Source organism: Athene noctua, chromosome 1 (genome assembly GCF_965140245.1).
Source record: "Athene noctua chromosome 1, bAthNoc1.hap1.1, whole genome shotgun sequence".
Classification (NCBI taxonomy): Eukaryota; Metazoa; Chordata; class Aves; order Strigiformes; family Strigidae; genus Athene; species Athene noctua.
This window is the reverse complement of record NC_134037.1, coordinates 2,872,736-2,896,890: the sequence shown is the minus strand read 5'-3', so window position 1 is coordinate 2,896,890 and position 24,155 is coordinate 2,872,736. Positions and strand designations below refer to the sequence as shown.

The following is a 24,155-nucleotide window of genomic DNA, read 5'->3' as shown; positions in this document are numbered from 1 at the left end:
CGGGTCTTGTCTCTCTTCCGCTGTTACTTTCTTTAGGTGAGGCCTTAAAAATCTCCTACTTGGGGAAGAAGGGGTTGTGTTAGGTGAGAGAGAAGGCATTAGATTTAATTATGCAATTATTATTGATGGGATCCGTGCTGTGTCTGCTCTTCAGCTTCATTCATCAGGATGAGGGTGGTGGATTGGGAACACGACTGAGCTCTTTGCTCCTCTCCCAGGGCTTGGAATGTGCATTAATCTTGAAAATACTCTAAAGTCATATTTCTGGAGGTGAGATAATTACTGCGGGAGGTGGAGGGGACCTGGCTTCTTGGCTAATGAGATCGTTTACAGGGAAACTCTCCAGCTGTTTTGCAGGGAGAGCGCGTGGCCCGCGCTGAGACGCCGGCAGGGACGCGTGGCCCGGCAAGGTGAGATAAGTCACGCTGCCTCGGCTGTCCCGGGCGAGGGGAATTTATTAAGAGGATTCAGGAGATCATCAAACGCTTGTTTGTGCGAATGGCAAACGAGAATTTATTAAGAGGCCAGATTAAAGGTACTTTGGAAAAAGAGCAAAATCGATTGAAGGCAGCTGAGAGGGGAGGAGGGAGAGCGGCAGATACGAGACTTAGAAATGAAATATTGGATAGCGGGAAGGTGCGGGGGGGGTTGCAGGGAGAGCACGAGAACTGGAAGGAGCTTCCTACCACTGCAGTGTTGCTGGGAGTTCTGGGCCTGGGGACCCCAAAGGGGAGCCCGAAGCAAGTGTCAGCTTTCACAGAATCCCAGAACCCTTCAGGCTTGAAAAGCCCCTCGGGGTCATCGAGTCCAACCCTCAGCCCGACTCTACAAAGTTCTCCCCTACCCCACATCCCCCACAGCTCATCCCAACGGCCCTGAAATCCCCCCAGGGATGGGGACTGCCCCCTCCCTGGGCAGCCTGTGCCACTCTCAGGCCACTCTTTGTGGGAAACATTTTTTCCAGTGGGGCGCAGGCTGCCCGCCGCCGTCAGAGGCGATGCGCTGGGGAAGCGAGCGAGCGCGTTGCAGGAAGCAAGCGGTGCCAGCGCCGGGAGCTGGCACGAGCAGGCCTGAGCTCATGCGTTCCAGCGGGAGCGGTCGCCGGCTCCTGCCGGTGCAGCCGTTGTGTCCCCCCTCATCCCTCCTCCCCCAGCTTCTAGTTCTCGGTGGCAGTTGCCAAAAAGCAGCCCCGAATTACTCACGCTTGCCTGGGGCCCTCAAAGGCCGGTGCTTTGGGGGGGGGTGACACCAGTCTCCTCTGCGGGGTGCAGCATCTGAGTAACGCCAGGCCCCGGGGAAAAAATGCATTTTTGTGCTGGACAAAGGGGATCCTGGCGTGCAAAGCCCTCACAGAGGTACTGAGGAGGGTAGAATGTCCAGCAATCTCTTTTAAAATTTTTTTTTCCTCCCTTTTTTTAAATAAACTCTGCAGATATTCATCAGGAGCTGGGTGGCAGGCAGTGCTGGTACAGCTTTATGCAGGTGGATGGGCTTCAACCAGGGCAAGTGCCAGGTCCTGCCCTTGGGCCGCAACCACCCCCTGCATGGCTACGGGCTCGGGGAGGGGTGGCTGGAGCTGTCTGGGAGAGAAGGGTCTGGGGGTTCTCACTGACAGGCAGCTGAACAGGAGCCAGCAGCATGCCCGGGGGCCAAGAAAACCAACGGCCTCCTGGCTTGGATTGGAACTGGTGTGAGCAGCAGGAGCAGGGAGGTGACAGTCCCCCTGTGCTCGGCACTGGTGAGGCCACACCTGGAGGTTGTGTCCAGGTTTGGGCACCTCAATCCCAGAGAGATCTGGAGGGGCTGGAGCGAGGGCAGAGGAGGGCAACGAGGCTGGGGAAGGGCTGGAGAATCAATCCTGTGAGGAGGCAGGGCAGGAGCTGGGAGTGTTCAGGGTGAGGAGGAGGAGGCTGAGGGGAGCCCTCATCCCTCTCTGCAGCTCCTGACAGGACATTGCAGAGAGGCTGGGGCTGGGCTCTGCTCCCAGGGGATCAGGGACAGGACAAGAGGGAACGGCTGGAAACTGCCCCAGGGGAGGCTCAGGCTGGGCAGGAGGAGAAAATGTTTCCCAGCAAGAGTGGTCCGAGAGTGGCACAGGCTGCCCAGGGAGGGGGCAGTCCCCATCCCTGGGGGGGTTTCAGGGCCGTTGGGATGAGCTGTGGGGGATGTGGGGTAGGGGAGAACTTTGTAGAGTCGGGCTGAGGGTTGGACTCGATGATCCCGAGGGGCTTTTCCAACCTGAATGATTCTGGGATTCTGTGTATCAGGGTAGCAGTGCTCACGGCTGAACTAGCTGGTGCTGCAGCCATCCTCACGCTTGGTGCATGCAGGAGCACAATGGGTGCTCGAGAACCCACCCGCACCACCGACCGTCCCTGAGCCGAAGACAGGGTGATTTCTGGCTGCTGCGGAGGGTGTGCTGCGGCCCTGAGAAACAGGATATGTCACAGGGAGAAATATCCATGTTGCAAGCGATCCCTTCCTCTCTTGGCAACTCCCTGAAAGCAGAGCAGGTCATTGCAGCCCCTGGGATATTTGGTAGTTAGAGCTGATCGCTTTGCTCCGGGTTGGGATGAGCCCAGTGTTCTCCGTTCGCTGGCCTGCGGAGTTGCTGCTGCAAGGGGTTTTGGCTCTCGGAGAGGCTGTGCAGAGTACGGTTTGTGCATCAGGAACAAGCTGCTTTCACGTCTGAGGCCTCTCAAAAAGAGGAACTGGGGATGGTTGTGTCAGTGTCCTGCGAAGCACAAGTCACTCGGTTGCCCTCCTTGGGGGAGAGGGACCATGGTCTGGCAGCCCAGAGGTAGGAGGGTAGTTGAAGGCGTTTGGTGTTGCTCAACAGCTCAGCTTTGGAGCCACAAACAGGAAAATGCATTTTCCTTTCATAGCCTTCACAAGATGCTCTTCCTTCTTTTCCTGTCTCGCTGTCTTCAGCAGTCTGTGCTCTCTTATTGCTGCTGACTCTGTGGGGAGCGTGGAGCAGCGTGTGAGGACCATGTCCTCGGGTGAGTACTTGGAGGAAAGAGCTCTTGGTCTGAGGACCTGCAAAAGAGGATCTTGTGAGACAGCGAGGCACAGATTCAGGGGAACTTCGGATATCTTGGTCTCTGGGGGCTGCTTTCTTGGGTGAGAAAAGCAGATAACCCTGCAGTCCTACGTCAAATGATGCTGGTCACCAGCCAATTCCCTGCCTCTCAGCTGCGGTTTTCTTCCCTTAGTTTTTTTTGGCTGCAAAACTCTGGGATGTCGTCAGCTTGGTGCCCTGTCCTCTTTCCCACTGAATCCAAGGATATGTTTGCCCAGGGGCTGAGGATTTTGTCCCTGCTGACCGGCTCTGTCTCCTCTCTTCCAGGTGTGTGTGGCTGCTGCGGCGCCCTGCGTCCCCGCTACAAAAGACTCGTCGACAACATCTTCCCTGAGGACCCAGAGGTAAACGAGACACTGTTTCACCTGCCAAAGCTCCGGTGCTTCACTCACCAAAGCTCCAGTGCTGAGGTTGCAGGGACATGGTGTGACCTGCCCAGAAACAGCTCCTGGGAGGCGGGCGATGCTTTTTGACTCCATACCACTGTGCCTGGAGGGTTGGATTTTCCTTTCAAACCTGTTTGTGAGCGGAAATACAGAAGCAGTTCCTTCAGCTGCATCGGCCTGGAGGGACAAACTTCCTTTTCCAAAGGCGCCAGGCAGATTTGGAGGATGGATGGGAGGATGGGGATGGATGGATGGGAGGATGGGGGGGCTGGACCTGAAGGTGTACCCCCTGCTCTTTGTAGGATAAGGAAAGCAGCTTCTAAGAGCGGGAGTCTCTTGGGGCCTCAGCCAGGCTTTTGAGCTCAAAAGCTGCTTATGGTTCCAGGAAGCAGGGAAGCTGGTGCCCTTCTTGCTGCCTCACTGAATTGGAGGAGTGGGATGCCCTGCCAGCTGTTCCTGGAGCATCCCAAATCCGGCCTCTTTGTCTCCTTTTCACAGCTGGAAGAGGGGCTCCTGACCGGGGGTAGCGGCGCTGGGATTACCCGGGGAGGCGGTGAGCGCCTGTTTTGTCATGGTGCTGGCAGCAAAGCTGAAAAAGAACGGAGGCTGCTACCGAGCCATGCAGAGAGGAGGAAGCCCTGGAGTTTTCCAGGCTGCGGGGGATTGGGGCTGGCATCTTGGCATGCTTGTGTCATTTGGCCTCTGTACCCTGGAGGTGTCGATGTCCCTGTCTGCCCCTGTCCTCCTTGGTGCTGGGGCATTGCTAGGGGCTGGCAAGCAGTTCTCATTGTATTTACAGCCTGAGGTGCTCGATGGAGGCTTCCACGGGGGTCACCTCTGGCTGTGGTGCATCAGAGAGCCCTCAGCTGAGGGTAAATGCAACCCTCATTTGCCTTCCCTGATGTACGAGGTGTGGGGAAGAGCTGGGACAGGACTGGCGTGCTCCAGACCTCTGGCAAGGTTTGCTACAGAGATACTCCTGATATTTACTGGGTCTGAGGCTGTGACCGCCTGTGCTGTTCGCTTTCAGGATGGGTTGGTGAAGACCAACATGGAGAAGCTGACATTTTATGCCCTGTCTGCCCCGGAGAAGCTGGATCGCATCGGCGCTTACCTCTCTGAGCGGCTGATCCGAGACGTGAGCCGGCACCGATATGGGTAAGGACTGGGAGGCTCTTTAAGCCACCCCAGTGATTTGCATAACGACAGACCACTAGAGGGTAGAGGGGGCTCAGGCAACGGGTGGGACACATGGGAAATGCAGCTCCTGTGTGCTCCAAGGTGTCTTGAAGCTGCAGAGAGACCCGAGCATGTCCTACCTCTGAAAGTGAGACACAGGAGCACACAGGGATGTGCAGACTCCTTGCAAAGTTTCAAGGAACCAGGCAAGTTCAGAGCCACTTGGTGTTTCCCTGGCATTGTGCTGTCCATGTTTGAGGAATCTGCATGTGTATGGTGTTTGTCCCCAGCAGCAGGACTGCCATCATCCCTCTGGGCCATCATCAGGAGCCTGTGGCACCCTCCTGGCCTTTAAAAGCCCATGGTGGCTCTTCTAGAGCCAGAGGGAAGCCTGGTTAGGGGTAGGCAAGCAATTAAACAGGGTGGCCCAGGCTGCAGTTTGCAAGGTTGTGTGTGTTGCACCCCATCTCTCTTGAGCTATGGTGACCTGGCAGAAGTGGGAGCAAGGATGAGGGGCAGCACACTGATGATTTCCAGACAGTTCATGATGGGGATGCACTGGGCTGGATGGGGATTGCTGTGTTTCAGAGGAGGGCAACGAGGCTGGGGAAGGGCTGGAGAATCAATCCTGTGAGGAGGCAGGGCAGGAGCTGGGAGTGTTCAGTGTGAGGAGGAGGAGGCTGAGGGGAGCCCTCATCCCTCTCTGCAGCTCCTGACAGGACATTGCAGAGAGGCTGGGGCTGGGCTCTGCTCCCAGGGGATCAGGGACAGGACAAGAGGGAACGGCTGGAAACTGCCCCAGGGGAGGCTCAGGCTGGGCAGGAGGAGAAAATGTTTCCCAGCAAGAGTGGTCCGAGAGTGGCACAGGCTGCCCAGGGAGGGGGGAGTCCCCATCCCTGGGGGGGTTTCAGGGCCGTTGGGATGAGCTGTGGGGGATGTGGGGTAGGGGAGAACTTTGTAGAGTCGGGCTGAGGGTTGGGCTCGATGATCCCGAGGGGCTTTTCCAACCTGAAGGATTCTGGGGTTCTGTTTGCTCTGTCCAACTTACCTGCGTGGTCCTGGCTGGGCCCCATCCCTTCGTCTTCCCTCCCCACATGGTTTCCACCAAGGCTTTGCTGTGTTTACTGGAAGGAGAGCAGCGCCCACCTGGAAATAGCTGACTGCCCTGATTAGAAACGCGGGGAGAGTGCGGGGGGGCTCCTTCCCTTTCAAATAACTCCTGGATTGATCCTTGTTGTCTCCTGAACAAAGCTGTGGCAGACAAACACGGCTCAGCTTCGTGGTGCGAACTTCAGCCCGCCTTTTATCCTGGGGGAAGAGAAGCCAGCAGCCTGCCTAAGAAGTGTTGAAGTTGGAAAACCTTCAAAGCCTCATCCGCATCACCTGTCATCGGGAGTGACAGGACATTCAAAGCTCTGCCTGATGTTCTGTGGTGAAGGGGCTGTTAACAGGCTCTGCTTGCTATGCTGGGAAAAGAAAGGCTTTCAAAGATTTTTGACATCTAATGACAAGCCTCAGCAGTTGGGGGGGGGGGAATACATTCCTTCCTCCACCGCCTGTGCATACAGGCACGTAATTGGGTTGGAGCACTAGCTAATTTTCAAAGTCTTAACTTTGAAATGCCTGAAATGGGTTTGGATCAGCCTTGTGTTTGTAGGTCGGCGTTGGCTGGAGTGGAAGGATTTGCCCCGCTGCAGACACGCAGCCGGGCTTTGAAAGAGCAGCCGAGCATGTAGGTACCTGTCTCCTGCGTGTAAGATGAAAGTAGCCTTGATTTCAGGCCTGTTGGGTGTCATCTTTCCATTACCTTTATTGCTAAAAGGAGAAAGTGCTCTGGTTTGAGTTTGCAACAATGCAACCCATCCTCTGTAAGAGGATGGTTGGGGCGGGTTGGAGGTGACAATCTCACATGTGTCCCTTCTCTCTCTTGGTGTCCTGTGTCCAGTTGTCCCCAAAAGAGAAGCTATGCTGTGGCAGTAATATTGGCACAGAATGTTGTTTTCAGCCTCGTTTCCTACGAGAAAGGAGCTTGATGCTTCATGCTGATTGTCAGTTGTGTCTTCATACTTTTTTTTTTTTCCCCTCTGGGCCAGTTTTAACCCAGTTTGACAGATGGGTAGGAGCCTCACAAATCAGGAATAGTTAGTTGGCTGCTTATTTTCGCAGTACCTGAGGAGCTGTGATGGTGTCTGAAGGACAGGCTGCAGTGCGAGCTCAACTATGTCACAGGACACCAGAGAATCTACTCAAGGCTGGAGCCATATTTCAACAGTTCTGGGGCCTCAGGAGAAGGGATCAACCTTTCTGTGTTTTAATGGCTGGAACCTGGAAGGTCCAGGGTGTATCAAACACCTTGAAAAATGGAGGCCAAAGGAGGAATCGTGCTCAATATCAAGAGGTCTGGGCTTGCTGCTTCCTTCTTTTGGCTATGGCAGGAGATCTGGGCACGATGTGAGCTGCTGTGGTACAAAGATTCACAGCTGTGTGGAGAGCAGCAGTCAAAAGGAGGTGGGAAGGAGCTGTAAAGTTTTTTTTACTCCCAGTGTCCTGGTCCCAGGTCTGTGTCCACTGTTTGGGTACCTCAGACATCCTGAAAGAAGAGCTGGAGCTGTGAGACTTGCTGCAATCAACATTTGGTTTTTTTCTGTGTTTTGGCCAACTCTAGCTGAAACAAATATCTGCTCAGAGCACTCAGAGGCTGGGGTTTGCTTCTCCACTGGGCTTTATGCACACCCTGAATGACCAGCAAGTGGAAGTCAGTGTGGCCATTGCACAAACCCCCATCCAGGGGCTCTGGCCACCACGTTGGTAATGAACCAGCTGCAGAAAGCACCACAGGACCAGCCTACAAACAGGCTTTGACAGAGCTGCTCAGAGAATCAGGTCCAATTTGTCTCGGAAAAGTGAAGCAACACTCAAAAAATTCTTCAGCTGCAGCTGAAGGAGCTGGCCACCTCTCTAACGGGCACCCGAATTAGATGTATCGCTGGGCACAAGGTTTTCCAGCTTCCTCTCAGAGGCAGGAGCATTGCAGGGCTGGTTTAAAAAGTAGCCTGTGGAAGATGTGCTGTAGCAGCTTTCAGCGAAGCCAGAGGGTGATCTGTGAGCTCAGCTTGGGTGGGAGGGAAGCTGAAGGGATGGGACGTGCTCAGGGAGATCCTCTGCACAGCTCAGGGACCTGTCACGGGTGCGGCCCCCTCTGAATCAGGTTCTGGGCTTCCCCTGTTCAGCATGCAGAGCCGAGTGACTGAGCCCTGTCCCTGGAGAGACAGGGAACGAGGTAATCCTGGTGTGGGTGATGCTGCATCCTGGTCTGTGCACTGCTGGAGGAAACCCTGCTCACCCCGGGAGTTTTTGGGGTGATGTCAATATGCTTTGCAGGGTTGTTTTAGTGTTTATTTAAGCCCAGCTTTTCTGGAGCACATCAGTCTGATTCTGGGTTGTCCTCCTGTCTGGCCAGGACCAGCTGGGTCTGCAAGAACAGTTGCCTGTGATGCTGAGCCCACCCTGTACAAAGCCCAGTGCTCCCTCATGCCAGCTTTGGGCTGCCCAGGGCAGGGGGGAGTCCCTGGGATCCCTGGAGGGGTTGAAGAGTCGGGCTGAGCCAGCGCTGAGGGATCTGGGGGAGTTGGGAACGGTCAGGGGGAGGGTCATGGTTGGGCTGGGGGAGCTGCAAGGGCTTTTCCAACCTAAACAATTCTGTGATATAAAGACCAGTTCAGAGCAAGGGAAGCCCACAAGCAGTGTGGGGGAAAGATGCACAGTGTTGCTGGCAACCTTGGGCCTAGGGCAGCTGGGTCTTTGCTAAGAGGAGAGATGCTGGGAGCAGCAAACACTGTCTTTAAAATATCCCAAGGGTATTTTGGGTGTAAAATTTTTCTCCTTGCCAGGGCAGGAGGTTGCCATTTTGCTGATGGGCACCCAGGTGGTTTGGGAGAGAGGAGGAGGAGGGATGGCTGCAGGCCCATGTGGCTGTTGGGGAGTGACCCTGGCCTCTGCCCCCTTCCAGGTACGTGTGTATTGCCATGGAGGCCCTGGACCAGCTCCTCATGGCTTGCCACTGCCAGAGCATCAACCTCTTCGTGGAGAGCTTCCTGAAGATGGTGGCAAAGCTGCTGGAGTCTGAGAAGCCCAACCTGCAGATCCTGGGGACCAACTCGGTGAGTAGGGGTGCAGCGGGAGGTGGCAGCACCCTGTTGACCCTGTCCTCTGCTTTCGACCCTGCCTGTCACCCCCCTGTCTCTGCACAGTGCCAGAGCAGCAAACCTTGTTGGGAAAGGGTGGGGAGCAGCTGCAGGGGAGGATTTATGGTGTCCCCTGTCGTGTCCTGCCATGTGTGAAGTTTCCGTGACTCCGAAAACTCCCTGCCAGGAGGGTGCAGAGAGGGGGGATGAGTCTCTGGAGCCAAGGCCCCAGCGCCAGGCCCCGAGGGAATGGCCTCAAGCTGCCCAGGGCAGGGTCAGGCTGGCTCTGAGGAAGGATTTCTGTGCAGAAGGGGCTGTTGGGCGTTGGAATGGGCTGTCCAGGGCAGGGGGGAGTCCCCGGGATCCCTGGAGGGGTTGAAGAGTCGGGCTGAGCCAGCGCCGAGGGATCTGGGGGAGTTGGGAACGGTCAGGGGGAGGGTTGTGTTTGGAGGAGCTTCAAGGGCTTTTCCAACCCAGATGATTCTGTGATTCTGTGACTGCTGTCCATGCACTGTCCCTGCTGTTTGCTGTCTGTGACCAGTCACTGGTTTCTGATCTCTGCTGCCGTGCCTTCCCTCTCTTGAATTCAGCTTTTCCTAAACGAGCCTGAGGACACGGGGCCTGTCAGCAGTTTCGGACAATAGACCAACTTAGGAGGTGATCCCCATGGATTTTGGGAGCTATTTGTGCTCAGAAAAGGGCTGACTTCAATAGAGCTGCTGCTTGCAATAAATAGCTTAGCTGGACTGGGGATGTGTTGGTCACAGACATAAAGTGAGGGGAAAGGAGAAGCACGGATGAACAAAGGTGACGTCCTCCCAGCATCCAAAGTGCTGATCCTGCCGGGCAGCCAGCAGCCTCTTCTGCCTGGCCTATTCACTGGTTTTTACTGGGAACACTGGGTGTACCTAACACCCAAGCTTGCGAGGGCCCTGCCAGTGCCTGATAGCTTGGCTTGGACAAGGAGTATCTGTCCTTGCTGGTTTTTAAGAGCGGGGTTTAGAGGGAGCTGATCATCCTGTGGGCAGGAGGATGGGCTGGGTAGATGCTCTCTCAAGCGCCTGGAAAACACAGAGCCAGCTCAGCCCTGAGCTTACATTCTTTGCTGTGTGTGACGGGGAGAGGGACGGTATTAATGGTTCTGCTGACACCTCCCGGACAGGGTAGCGCTGCGTCCCGCGATGCTTCTCTCCTCCACGGCCCTGGACACAGGGTTGTAAATGCTTCTGCTGAGGCGTGGGCAGGAGCAGAGACTTTCCATCCCCCTGTTCTCCCTCACAGCTAATGGTGCCCAGGTGAAAATGATGTGAGCTTCCCCATCACATGTTAATCCCCAGCCCTTGGAGAAGCGGCAGGATTGATTCCTCGGTTGAAACTCGCTGCTGACAGCAGTTTATCATGGGGTTTCGGTGAGGGGATGCTGCAGGGGCTGCCTGCGAAAGCCCCTTGCGCTGGGAGGGGGGTGTCTGCACCCACATCCCTCTGCCCAAGGGTGGCCCGAGCTCCATGGGAGACCGGAGAGGTGCTGCTTGCTGTTCAAACCTCTTGAGACATGGTGGAGCTGCCCGGATCCATCCCAGTGGCAGGCAGCTGGGTCTCTTGTGAAGAAAGCACGTTGTGTCGTGGTGCAGCCCTGCCCGCATGCCCATGAGATACCCCTTGCCCACCCCTTGAGCTGTTCGGGAAAGGCAGGGGTTGTTCCAGGGTCTGGAGGGAGGGTTTAAAGCTCAGCTCAGCCTGCGTCTCCATATCCGTGGCTGCTTTACCTCGGGGCCTGATGCAGGGCTCCTCGGAGAGGCCCCTGGCATGTGGCATGGAGCTGTGGCTCAATGGGGAGGGAACAGCCCTCGTTTGCAGGGGGCTCCCGATGCCACAGCAGAGGTTTCAGCGAACTGGCCTCACCACAGACATCCTCGAGTGGGAGGCACTGAGTCAAAGCAACCAGAGCTCTGCCTCGTGTTCCCTGCCCCTGCAAGCCTCCCATGTTCAGGCAGCCCTGGAGACACTGGAACAGGCTGCCCAGGGAGGGGGCAGTCCCCATCCCTGGGGGGGTTTCAGGGCCGTTGGGATGAGCTGTGGGGGATGTGGGGTAGGGGAGAACTTTGTAGAGTCGGGCTGAGGGTTGGACTCAATGATCCCGAGGGGCTTTTCCAACCTGAGTGATTCTGGGGTTCTGAGAGGAGAGATGGTCCTGGACCACGGATAGGTGTTTCCTTAGCGCTGCTGTTGCTGTCGTCAAGAATGAGGAGCGGGTGTTTTAATGAGGAGTCCAGCTCAGGAATGACGGTTTAGCAATGCTTTTTTTTTTTGCCTTCTCAAGCGTGGCAGCATTCAGAGGGCAAACAGCACAGAAAACTCGGCTTCTATAGAAAAGTGAGTAATGATAATGAGACACTTCTTCCTATATCTGCTAATGAGGAATGTGCCTCAGGCTCGTGCTTAATTAGAGCGTGCTGTCTCAAGCAATCTTCACAATAAGGGAGCTGATGGCAAAGGCGGGAGGAGGTTGTTTATAGAAACCTGCTCCAAGTGAGTCATTCTCCTCGGCGTGAAATCTCGCCTGAGACACGTCTCCCTCCTCTCGCAGAGCCAAGGTGTTGCGCTGCGGAGGGGCTGATCCCGAGGGCCGCAGCGCTGGAGGCGGCAGCAAAAATCCAGCGTCCTGTGATCGCTGTAACCCCATCCTATAATCCCCGGGGTGAACATATGGAGCCGCAGCTTAAATCCACTTCGGTTTCTCATTCTTGTTAGGAGGCTGCTGGGCAACCTCCCCGCTTTGGGTAGGAACCATCTAATTTCCAGCTCGATGTCATTCCCATTTTATTTTTCTTTGAACCAGCGTTGATCTTTCATTTAAACAGCTCTTCCCCCGCCTTGATGCTTCTCTCCTGATGTATTTATGTCGGATATATTTATAGGTGGCAGTGTTATCCCTTCCCAGCCGTTGTTTATCTTCTCCAAGGCAGCCACGCTCCTTGCATTTCCCCTGCGCTTGCTCCGGGCTCATCCCAGCCGTGTTTCAGGTGGATCTTGTCATCTTCACACATGGGAACCCCAAGCTCTCTAGCCCCGCACCCCTTCAAACCACAGCAGAAAGTGTTTCATTTCAGTGTTTTTAAACTGTTTTCTCAGTGGAAATACGGTGTGAAGCTGCAGAGCAGCGTTTTGGCTGGGATGCAGTGCCTGTCAGTGAAAATAAGTTGCTTTCCCTGAAGAACTGATGCCTCATTTCCTGCTGGTCCAGCTCTTGCTGGGTCATTTCCCTGTGTCCTGGTGCTGCTTTTTGCTGTCGAGCACAGATTGGCAGTGGGACTGTGGTGGGCATCTCCTGTAATTGCTGCATTCTTGTAGGGGCAGCCAAGTCCTGGAAAAATGCAATAGTCTGTGAGCAAGTGGCAGAGTCCTAAAAATGTCCCATAGATGGAGGAGGGAGAGGCTTTGAGGCTGATTTTTTTTTTTTGTTGTTGTTCTTCTTTTTTACAAGTTTTGGCCTTGTTGGAGGCTGCAGGCTAAAAATGGATGCAGAGAGGGCAGGTACCTCCAGTGGTTGGCAGATGTGAACACTGTACCACAGCCAGTGTCACCGGGCATGGTGGCAGCACCTGGTAAAGCCTGTCCCTCCTGAGGACAGAGGTGGGCAGGGCTGCCTGTGCCTGGCAGCTGGCCGGGAGGCTGTCATCGGGGCAGGGAGCTGAACCATGGGTGCTGCTGGCGTGGATGGGAGGACTGGCAGTCCCTGGGGCCTCGGTGGCTTCAGAATACTGAATGAGGTGGTCCTGTTTGGTTGCCTGATGACACAGAATGAGCTGCCATCCTCCACGTGGCTGTGGGATTGATACCTGCAGGTACTGGCTGCAGAGAAGCTGTTTCTTTCTTTTATTTCACGAGGCTTCTTGGCCACGGGACGCTTGGGACGGCTCTCCGGGAGCTGCCGCGGGGAGCCCCGTTACCGCTCACTCTGCATTCTGCCCTCGTCTCCGGTGGCACGTGGAGTTGCCACAAGCTTAAAAAACCCACTTTGTGCACTGCCTGGTACAGAGGTTTCTTGCATAACAGCCCTGCATTTTTCTGGTGAGTAAGAGGAGTTTATCAGTTGGAGCCAGTCCCTGCACTCTGGGAACAGTTCCTGACGGGGCTGAGCCGTCTCCTTTGCTTGCACAGAGCCAGGCTTTGCAGCTGACGTTATTAATAGCCCAGTGCAGCGGGTGCATGCTAATCAGCGCCTGTGTGATGCGCTGGGACGGGTGGGCTGGCTTTGCCAGCTGTGGAAGGGCACCGGTGTGCTGCTTTCCTCACAGGGCTGGATGCCAGGAAATGCAGAAAGCAAGAAATGAGAAAAGCCAGCGGATAGGGTTGGGGTAAAGCAGGAACTCCCGTGCAGCGTGGCATCTTCAGAGGGTGCTGAGCACCCTAAGAAATGTTGGGTGGACAAGTAAGCCCTTGGAGAGGTAGGTTAGGTGTCCTCCCAGCTGGAAGAGGAGCCCAGCAGTCTGGGTGCCTTGGCCCAGGATGGTTTGCCCGAGCGATGCGGGGTCGCTCGGTGCGACTGCAAAGCTTTGTGTCACTCAGCAACAGGGCTGCGCCGGTGCTGGCACCGCATCGTTGCTCTCCCTGTTCTCCTGGGTAGCAGTAAACAGTGGGGGGTGGTTTGGGGGGTCGCTTGGGACAGGGAACATCCTCTCCCTTCATCGCACACGTGCCAACGGTCTCAGCTTTCCCAGTGTGCCGAAGCGAGTGCAGCGCAGGAGCACAAAAGCAGTCAGCAGATTTCTTTGCCGAAAATCTTGGCAAGCAGCTGCTTATGCCCTTGCTCTGAGTGGGAGGATAAAGCACAGGGACTTAGCAGAACGATGCTTATCCCAGGCCGAGGATAAACCTTGTCCGTTCACAGCACCAGGAGCAGTTGGGTGGGTACAGGCTGAATGCTCTGTATGTTCCAGCCAGGAGTTGATGTCTTGGATTTTGTGGCAGCTTTTGTGCTATTAAGGTTTTATTTAATTGATTTTTTCCTCTTTTAAAGCTACCCCTTTCAGCATGACTGGAAGAGTTGAGGTTCCCCTTTCCTGCCTGATATTTGTTCACATCTTTTCATGAATAAGTGTCGGAATTAATGAGGAAAGCTTGAAAACGTGTTTATCCTTTCTTCCTCCTTAATTCTCTCCCTGGAAGCTTAAAAACCAGATCTGCTGGTCAGCTGGCATTCCTGGCAAGCTCTGTGCCTGTTGGGGTGGCCACGCTGGAAGGGAGTGATGGGACCTTGTGCTGCTGGGTGCTGTGGGCAAGATTTGGGATGTGGTTAAAAACCCACTTGCAGTTGGTTTCTCCACTGGCATTTCCAAGGCTGTTTTCAACCCTCCAGCAGCATTTGGGAAATGTTGGCCGGGTTTTGCACCGTCTGGGAGGATGGAAAGAAGCTGGGAGCAAATTTAGCTCCTGTTACTAGTGTGTGCTGCATATGAGGGATCCCTAACTCAGAGCTGCACCCCTAAATGCCCTTTACAGAGACCACTGGGGTTTGCAGTGAGGTTTACAGCATCCACAACCGGGCCTGGGTGCTGCTGGAGCTCGGTGGGGCCGTTTCTGCGTGGGGACCCCGTGTCCTGGGTGCAGCTGGGCAGCCTGACTCGTTACCCCGAGCACACACCAAGCTGCCTGTGTTACACTTCTGAAGCCCGCAAATGTTTTGCTGGTTTGGGGAGGAATTTTAAGATTATTTTTTTTTTAATTATTGTCGTGCCCTTTTTCTTCTCTCCCAGTTTGTCAAGTTTGCCAACATCGAAGAGGACACCCCATCTTATCACCGCAGCTATGACTTCTTTGTCTCCCGCTTCAGTGAGATGTGCCACTCCAGCCACGACGACCTCGACATCCGGACGAAGTGAGTGCCACGAACACGGCGGTTGGGGGGCTCCCCTGTGCCCCCAGGCTCTGCTTTTCCTGGAGAAGCGCTGGCTTTTGGGAACAGGTTGGATGCAGGTTCTACAGATTGACTGCTTTGTGCTGTGATGGAGGTGCGCGGTGATTCCTCAGAGCTGGAGGCACTCGGGCTGTTCTTCTCTACCCTCCCTTATTTTTTCAAGCGTTAAACCCTGCTGACTGTACGGGAGGAGGAAACAGGAGCCTAGAAAACACAGCACAGCCCACATCCAACCTCTTGCTGTGGGGGATATTGTGTGCACTATTACTCGTGTGAGAGAGAAGTTGATTTGCATTTGCTGCCCTGAGAGCAGGGCAGCATGACCTTGACTGTGGCCGATGACAGGACAAGGGACAAACCCGCCTTCAGGCTTTCAGCGTCTTTTCTTTGGCCAAAATGTCAGCGGGTAACACCTGCAGTCCCAGGGCTGCCTCTGTGCATCTTTAAGCGTTTCTCACTTTTGCTCCAGGCCCATGCTGCAGACAGCTGGAGCTCAGAGCAGGAGGTAGGGAGTTATCCTGGCCCTTAAAGGAAGGAGGATGATGATGGGAAGAGCCCCCCTCCCTCTTAACAGAACAAATATTCACTCCAAAACTGCCTCCTGCAGCCACACGGTCTGTTATTTTCCACATTTAAAGGGGGTTACGTCTCTCTAGACAGCATTGAGGACTGACTTGCTTTGTTGTGATGGGAAATGTACCCCGAGGGGATTAATTACTGCTAAAGCAGACAGATTAATGTTGCTTACTGCTGCCAAGGCCAGGCCTGGCGGTGGTGTATTTAAAAAGACCTGGCACTTGAAATGTCCCTGTGAGGCACCTGTGGCTGTCGCTGAGAAGCTCTAGGCAGGAGGCCACTGCTGCCAGAGACAAGTTTGAAGTAGACCCCCAATGTCAGGCAGCATTTGAGCACATCATGTTGATGCTGTTCCCAAAGCTGCTCTACCAGGGAGCGGCTGCCTTGAGGAGGGCTTAACCCCTGAGTTTTGCTGTTCCTCATGGAGGCTTGTTTCCAAGGGCCAGGCTTGCCTCCTTTTAACACTGCAGACTCACAGGTTGGTTTTTTTCCTTAATAAGGAAGCAATGTGGAAGGCTCATTATTTTCACTTAACCTTCAGGCCACCAGTGACGCTGGCTAAATTGTGTCGGAGACTGGGAGAGGGAAATTCTGTAGCTCCTGTAATTAAAAAGGACTGCACTGCTTTCCTGGGCCCTTGGTCTGGGTCAAAGCTTCTTCTTCCTCAAGAATTGTGTGTTGGTCAGATTATTGCTTTGATTAGATCTGCTGAATGTGTTAGGGAGACCTCAGAGGAGGTTATTTAATGCATTGATTTCTGCAGATAAGCACGTGCTATCTTTCTCAGGCATTAGCAGTGGGTGGTGAGGGGCTGGTTTCAGACCTGTGAATCTTGCTGTGTAGTGAAATTTTTATTGATGGCTTTATCGACTAGAGCAGAGTCGGGATCTTTGGGCCCAGAAATGATGTAGGTGACAAAAAGCACCTAGATTTCCCTAACATCCAGCATCCCCATGGGTGCAGCTCGGCTCTGTCACTGCTGGGAATGGGGGAAATGGGAAAACCCTCCATGCATGCCCCAGCCGGAGGATGGAGACTTCCCAGGGCCAAAACCAGTCCTTCAGAGAGGTCAGAATCACCAGTGCCACCTCTCCATCGTCGAAAGTGCGTGCTGTGGAGCTGTGTGGCTGCTGCTGGCCCCGGGGCCTCCTGGATGGGAGCCAGCTGCTGCTGCCAGGATGATTTTCAAAGCCTTCCCTGCTTGTCTCTGTCGGGCTGCGGGAAGCCACAGGAGGATTGCCCTGGAGTATACCAGGCCTGGGGCTGGGATGGAGAGCAGACCTGAGGGGGGGGACTTGGGGGTCTTGGTTGATGAGAAGCTCAACATGACCCGGCCAGAAGGCCACCCATGTGCTGGGCTGCACCCAGAGCAGAGTGGGCACAGGGCCGGGGGGGGATTCTCCCCCTCTGCTCCGCTCTGTGAGACCCCCCTGCAGGGCTGGGCCCAGCTCTGGGGCACCAACAGCAGAAGGACACGGACCTGCTCCAGCGGGGCCAGAGGAGACACAGAGATGCTGGGGGGGCTGGAGCCCCCCTGTGAGGACAGGCTGGGAGAGTTGGGGGGTTCAGCTGGAGGAGAGAAGGCTCCGGGGAGACCTTAGAGCGGCCCCCCAGGGCTGAAAGGGGCTGCAGGAACGGGGGGAGGGACTTGTCATCAGGGGGGAGGGATAGGACAAGGGGTCATGGTTTTAAATTGGCAGAGGGGAGATTGAGATCAGATCTAAGGCAGAAATTGTTCCCTGTGAGGGGGGTGAGGCCCTGGCACAGGCTGCCCAGAGAAGCTGTGGCTGCCCCCTCCCTGGAAGGGCTCAAGGCCAGGTTGGACGGGGCTTTGGGCAACCTGGGCTGGTGGAAGGTGGCCCTGCCCGGGGCAGGGGGGTGGCACTGGATGGGCTTTAAGGTCCCTTCCAACCCAAACCACTGTGATTCTGTAACTGGGACATTGCTATGACCCCCTCCAGCCACACAGAAATCAGTGTCTTCTCTCCAACTTCTTGTAGTTTCACTTGTGTCTATGTGTCTATATAAATGTAAAATAACATACGCTGTATAGATATGTACTGTTTTGGTGTCAATTTGTTCCCCAGGATCCGGATGTCTGGCATCAAAGGCCTACAAGGAGTGGTGAGGAAGACGGTGAATGATGAACTCCAAGCCAACATCTGGGACCCACAGCACATGGACAAAATCGTGCCCTCGCTGCTCTTCAACTTACAGCATGTGGAGGAAGCTGAAAGGTGAGTGTTTGCTGCTGCCACCACTCACCTTCTCCCCTGAAGCCACTGGTGGCCCGGGGCTGCTTTAAATGCCACAGTTTTGCAGGGCAGAGGTGTTACAGGCTGATTTGTGCCTGCAGCTTGTGAAAAATGGACAGAGTGGGCAGAGAGGAAACAGAATCCCAGAATCATTCAGATTGGAAAAGCCCCTCGGGATCATCGAGTCCAACCCTCAGCCCGACTCTTTTCCCCTACCCCACATCCCCCACAGCTCATCCCAACGGCCCTGAAACCCCCCCAGGGATGGGGACTCCCCCCTCCCTGGGCAGCCTGTGCCACTCTCGGACCACTCTTGCTGGGAAACATTTTCTCCTCCTGCCCAGCCTGAGCCTCCCCTGGGGCAGTTTCCAGCCGTTCCCTCTTGTCCTGTCCCTGATCCCCTGGGAGCAGAGCCCAGCCCCAGCCTCTCTGCAATGTCCTGTCAGGAGCTGCAGAGAGGGATGAGGGCTCCCCTCAGCCTCCTCCTCCTCACACTGAACACTCCCAGCTCCTGCCCTGCCTCCTCACAGGATTGATTCTCCAGCCCTTCCCCAGCCCCGTTGCCCTCCTCTGCCCTCGCTCCAGCCCCTCCAGACCTCTCTGGGATTGAGGTGCCCAAACCTGGACACAACCTCCAGGTGTGGCCTCACCAGTGCCGAGCACAGGGGGACTGTCACCTCCCTGCTCCTGCTGCTCACACCAGTTCTAATCCAAGCCAGGAGGCCGTTGGCTTTCTTGGCCCCCGGGCACACTGTGAGTCCCTCACTGAGGACGAGGCAGGTGGCAGGAGCTCTGTGTGTCACCCACACTGTGAAGCTTATCGCTATCCCGGCTGCTGCAGCGCATCGCGGCTCCCATGGAGCAGAGAGCTCCCTGCAAAGACTCTGAACTGCCTTTTCAACAAGGGATTCCTGCTTAAATGCTACTGAAGGAGTTATTTTAAAGCCAGGCAAGAGGAATCTTAGGAACTGAAATGTGGCTTTGCCCGCTGACCCTCCATTCTTGTGGCATAAAACCCCCGCCGTCTGCGTGCTTGCCACCAGCTGGGTGTTTGAAGGGGATTTGCTTAGCTGAGAAGCAGGGAGCAGAGAAGCAGGGATGAATTCCTCCTGGGATTTTCCTTTTGAAGGTTAAGTGAGATGTATCAGCCTGAGAATTTGGCTTCTGGCCAAATGCGTTTTTCCCTTTTCCTTGTAAACTGAAGCATGGAGGTGATAAAAGCACTCATGGTGTTTGTGTGATGCCAAACGAGCCCGAGTGTGGAATAAGGGGATGATTGCTGGGGTGTGCGTGTTCAGAGTGACTTGTGCCGGGCTGTGACCGTTTTGTTTTTCCTCCTCTGAGAGGCTGTGTCCACCCTGGGAGGGTCTTATCCTTCCATAAGATCCTTCCCTCTCCAGCACTGGGCACCAGGATCATCCTCCCCGTCCCAGGGACGCGGGGGCTGTCCCTGCCGCCTGGCACAGCCTGGCGCTGCAAGCAGGGCCACCCCGGCACATCCCCCTTCTCCACAAGCCGTGCACCCGTGCTGCTCTCTGATCTGGCTCAAATCCAGCAGCGCTTGATCGCTGGCCTCTGCTGGGATGGAGTTACCCCGTCTGCCTGGCAGGGTGACATTTGGCTCTGCGGGGTGGCTGCGGGCCACGTGGATGGTAGCCCACAGCCCGTTGCCACACGGGGTGCTGGCAGATGCCACGACCGTTTTGCTCCAACCCTCCCTGGCCAGGTTCTGTGCCTCTTCTCCCCCACTGCTGCCGCACACTCAGCGCCTCTCTCATCACCCTCCTCTGCTTTCGCAGCCGCTCCCCCTCCCCGCTGCAAGCCACTGAGAAGGAGAAGGAGAGTCCTACAGAGCTGGCGGAAAGGTGCCTGCGGGAGCTGCTGGGCCGGGCAGCGTACGGCAACATCAAGAACGCCATCAAACCTGTCCTCATGTAAGTCCTGCATCCCTCACCTTTGGCACAAGGGAAACTGAGGCACGGGGAGTGCGGGCCAGAGCTGGGGTGAAGGCGTGGGCTCCCCTCGGCACGGTACTGAAGATGGGGACTGGGTTTCAGGCTGAGCTCTCATTTTTGGATGCAATGAGGAAGATCTCGTGGGGTAGATACCTGGTGTGGAGAAAAGTCACCCCAGAGGGGAGTTTGTGTCCCTGCTCTCCCCTGCAGCACTTTCTCCCTGCTGCTTCAGGCTGTTCCAGGTGCTTGGTGCTGCTCTGCACCCCTGTACGGTTTGGGGGGACCAATATTTACTTTCCCCTCCGCTTCCATCTCTTCCCCAGCCACCTGGATAACCACTCGCTCTGGGAGCCGAAGATCTTTGCAACTTGCTGCTTCAGGATCATCATGTACTCGATCCAGGTGAGGAGCTGGGGGGACTCTGGCCCATGACACCATTTGGGGACACACCTGCGTGCTGGGGAGTGCCCGTGTCTGCCTCCAGGGCTGGGCTGAGTCAGAGCCGCCGCCGCCGCATTGCCGCATCCCGGCAGCGCCAAGTCGGAGCATTCGCCAGGAGCTCGGCCACCAAGTGTGCCCCAAAACGGGCCAGAGACAGGGCACAGTCTGCATGCGGGCAGGTGGCCCCGCAGGTATGAGGGGGAATATCTGCTCGGGGTTAGCCTGGCTTCATGCCAGCCGTGTGTGTTTTACAATGCTGCTCATGGAGCTCGTACCTCCGTCCCGGGAGCGATTTCCCTCCCTCTCAGCGGAAAGCAAAGCCCTGCTGAATCAGTCGGGCTAGCAGCCGTGCTGTGAAGTGCTCCCAAGGAGAAAGTTGGGCTCCGATGGAAAGCTGCCTCTTTCCAGATCGCTGCCATGTAAATCAATCCAAGCTCCTCGTCCCTGCAGAAAAGGAGAGGGGCTGTCTAGAGTGAAATGTGTCCCTGGGCAAACCAGGCATTGTCATCCAACATCCCCCTCCTTAGATGTGGGGATGCTCAGAGACAGACCCTGCCAGCCCCTTCCCTTCTCACTGGGGGGGCCATGGAAATGCAGTTTAGGTAAACCCCAAGGTGATAGAGAAAGGTCCATCTTTTTTTTTTTTTTTTCCCCATGTGGAGTTCACTGAAACCTTGTTCGCCTGGGTCTCTGCATGCTCTTGGGCACGGTGCTGCCTTCCCACCCTGCTCCTACTCTGCTGGGGCAGTCCCAGACCTCCTGCCCCACTTCACCCCTTTGGGAGTTTGCTTTGCTTTAAGACTCAGCCAAACTGTGGCTTTGCTTGCAGAACTCTTACAGGAAAAAGGAGATCACCACCCCTTGCTCTTGTTTCTTGTTTTTCATCCTGTAAACTGCCTAAAACCATTCACAGAGCTACCAGATTTTATAAAATCCTGTTAATGCATATTGGAAGAGTAAGGTCACAATAAGTCAACAGGACCCTTGGGAAACCCTGGAAAAAAATTCAAATCCTTTCTCCCTGAAATCCCTGGGATTAATTGTCACCATTTCCTTAGATCTGTACAGCTCTTCAGATTGTTTTTCCTTTGCAAATTGCTCCAAGCTCTTGCTCAGTCATGTAAAACAGGCTTCCCCCAGGTGCCTCCTCTCATTTTGCATCTGGAGCTGTCTTGGAAAGAGCCGGGCAGGGACTCTGTGCAGCTGGGCACACGTGCAGGATTCGTCCCCGATAGCTGGGTGAGTTACAGAAACAGGCTGTCACCTTGTGCTGTCATTCTTCCTCCCTTTCCAGCCTCAGCACTCCCATCTCGTGATCCAGCAGCTCCTGGGGCACCTGGATGCTAACAGCAAGAGCGCGGCCACCGTGCGCGCGGGCATCGTGGAGGTCCTCTCGGAGGCTGCGGTGATCGCAGCCTCCGGATCTGTTGGTAAGTGGGTAAATTTATCCTCTCCATCCATCTCATCACCCTTTTATTGCCATGGGAATGGGGAAGAGGTGCTGGAGCTTTGTGCTGGGCTCTGGCATGTGCCCAAGCGTGAGCCTGGTGATGGGGGATCCAGCCTGGAGCATGTTGGGGTGCTGGTGGTCTGTTCTGTGCCGTTTCAGTGCTCCCAAGCGCAACCCCTATGCCCATGTGCAGCGACCTAAACCCAGAGGGCTGAACCCAATGCCTGCCTTTGCCTTCGGGGCAGGGGGGCAGGGGGATTTTTCAGGAGCTTGCTGTGAATGTGCCAAGATGATGGTGCTCCTGGAAGGACATTTAACGGTCAAAAGTCACTGTGTGTCGAGCCAAACAGTTTTTCAACTGGTTTATGGTGTTGGTGGGCAGTACAAACCATGTTGTCCTGGGGGAAGCTACAGCCTCCATCTCCATGGGGAAAAGTGCTGCTCTCCTCCCACGATGTTCCACCGTCTCTCCCCTCTCGCCACTGCAGGCCCCACGGTGCTGGAGGTGTTTAACACCCTGCTGAGGCAGCTGCGCCTCAGCATCGACTATGCGCTGACGGGGAGCTACGACTGCGCCGCCGGCGTCAGCACCAAGATCATCAAGGAGCACGAGGAGAGGATGTTCCAGGAGGCCGTCATTAAAACCATAGGTGGGGTGTCCCGTGCTGCCCAGCGCGCTGGGTTTCTGTCTTGGGTATCTACAGGATTATTCAGGGTGAAACAAAGTCACCCTCATCCTAGAAGTGGTGATGGGAAATGAGATTTATCTGTTGCGGTGTGCTGCAAGTGTGGCGGTGGGTTATTGACAGGTGGCATTGCAACCCCAGCTATCCCCGACAGAGCTGCTGCATGCAGGAAAAATCATATTTCTCCCTGGGTAGGACTCCCCAAGGAAGGGAAGGAGAGGAGAAGTATCAGCAATAGCGTGGCCAGCAGGGCCAGGGAAGGGATCTGAGCCCTGGGCTCGGCACTGGGGAGGCCGCCCCTCGATTCCTGGGTTCAGTTTTGGGCCCCTCACCCCAAAAAGGCCATTGAATGACTCGAGCGTGGCCAGAGAAGGGCAACGGAGCTGGGGCAGGGTCTGGAGCACAGGTCTGCTGGGGAGCGGCTGGGGGAACTGGGGGGGTTCAGTCTGGAGCAGAGGAGGCTGAGGGGAGACCTCCTGGCCCTCTGCAACTCCCTGCCAGGAGGGGGCAGAGAGGGGGGATGAGTCTCTGGAGCCAAGGCGCCAGCGCCAGGCCCCGAGGGAATGGCCTCAAGCTGCCCAGGGCAGGGTCAGGCTGGCTCTGAGGAAGGATTTCTGTGCAGAAGGGGCTGTTGGGCGTTGGAATGGGCTGCCCAGGGCAGGGGGGAGTCCCCGGGATCCCTGGAGGGGTTGAAGAGTCGGGCTGAGCCAGCGCTGAGGGGTCTGGGGGAGTTGGGAACGGTCAGGGGGAGGGTCATGGTGGGACTGGAGGTGCAAGGGCTTTTCCAACCCAGATAATCCTGTGAAAGAGGGCAGGAGTCACCTGCTGCAGCCACTGAAGGTGGGAATGCACCAGCCCCAAAAAAGGAAGTGGTTAGAGGCAGGATTTGCCATCTCTCAGCCTCTGGGCCTGGGGCTGTCCCACCTGAGAGGTTTTTTGATGGGTCTTGAATGTGTGGGTCTGAAGATAAAGCTGTCTGGGGGCTTGGAGTGGGGCATGCGGGCTGACCCCATGGCACCGGGCAGTTCTGCGGGGGGTGGGCTGCACTTTCCACGCACTGCCAGCTCACTTCTGTCCCCACAGGGTCCTTTGCCAGCACGCTGCCCACCTACCAGCAGTCTGAGGTGATGGTCTTCATCATGAACAAGGTGCCGCTACCCTCCTCACAGCAGTCCATCGAGGCTGGCAAAGCCGGGTGAGAATGGATGCCTTCCTCCCTCCTCATTCTCCCCCCTGCCCTGCTCTCCCTGCCCCTGTCCCATGTGTGTGGCTGTAAAGCTTTGAACATGGAGCTGAACGTGCTGGGACCACCTTGAGGTGGTCTTTGGGGACAGAGTGGGATGTTATCAGAAAGGTCGAGCATCGAGCGCTTCCACTGCGGAGCAAGTGAAGCCGAGCAACGTAGGATCCTCCTTTAAAATGCTTTGCTGCCTGCAAACGTGATGACAAGGGCCCCTTGAAACACTGGAGCATCAAGGGGGAGAGGTGTTTACAGGCAGTGGTGCTGCAGTTGAACTCTGCATTTCTTCAGGTACCTGCTGAGAGATTCAGCTGTCAGGAGCTCAGTCCTAGGGTGTCAACTGTAACTAGCCAGGAACTAAAAATAATAATCAGGGGAGTGACTTCAAGATGTCTTGGGGCAGTGAGGTGGCCGCTGGTGAGCAAGGGCTGCTGAAAAGCTCATGTGTGGCTCCGTGGGACTGGCTGTTCGTGGCTGCCATCCCCCGCTGGCGCGTGGCCCCTCAGAGCTGCCTCCGAGCTTTTATTAACACCGAGCGGGAGGAGGTATTTATACCCAGCAGTGGAGGAAGAGAAGGAAGGGAAAACACCCAAACAACATAATTCCTTAAGAAGTGTGGGAACAGACCATGAGAGCTATTTGGAGCAAGGGTATCAGCGCTGAAACATGTAGGTAAGGAGCAAACAGATTTTCATGCTATATTTATCTTCAAAGTACGGTCAGGCTCTTCCCACTTGTCTCTGATGGGAGAGAGACTTTGCTGGCTGATAGGAGACACTCTGCTCCTCGCTTGCATGGGGGTTA

At 55.6% G+C, this 24,155-nt stretch overlaps 1 protein-coding gene across 4 annotated transcripts in view; it reads left to right on the top strand.

Annotated features, from left to right (window-relative positions):
- EFR3B (EFR3 homolog B) overlaps positions 1-24,155 on the top strand; it is a 44,429-nt gene that overhangs the window by 9,696 nt on the left and 10,578 nt on the right. For all 4 annotated transcript variants that reach the window (XM_074895407.1, XM_074895409.1, XM_074895405.1 and 1 more), the window contains exons 2-11: positions 3,350-3,426; positions 4,499-4,626; positions 8,657-8,807; positions 14,588-14,709; positions 17,412-17,561; positions 19,379-19,513; positions 19,858-19,936; positions 21,270-21,405; positions 21,914-22,075; positions 23,195-23,306. In XM_074895407.1, the coding sequence (XP_074751508.1) occupies positions 3,350-3,426; positions 4,499-4,626; positions 8,657-8,807; positions 14,588-14,709; positions 17,412-17,561; positions 19,379-19,513; positions 19,858-19,936; positions 21,270-21,405; positions 21,914-22,075; positions 23,195-23,306 (1,252 nt within the window). The remainder of the gene's footprint in view (positions 1-3,349; positions 3,427-4,498; positions 4,627-8,656; positions 8,808-14,587; positions 14,710-17,411; positions 17,562-19,378; positions 19,514-19,857; positions 19,937-21,269; positions 21,406-21,913; positions 22,076-23,194; positions 23,307-24,155) is intronic.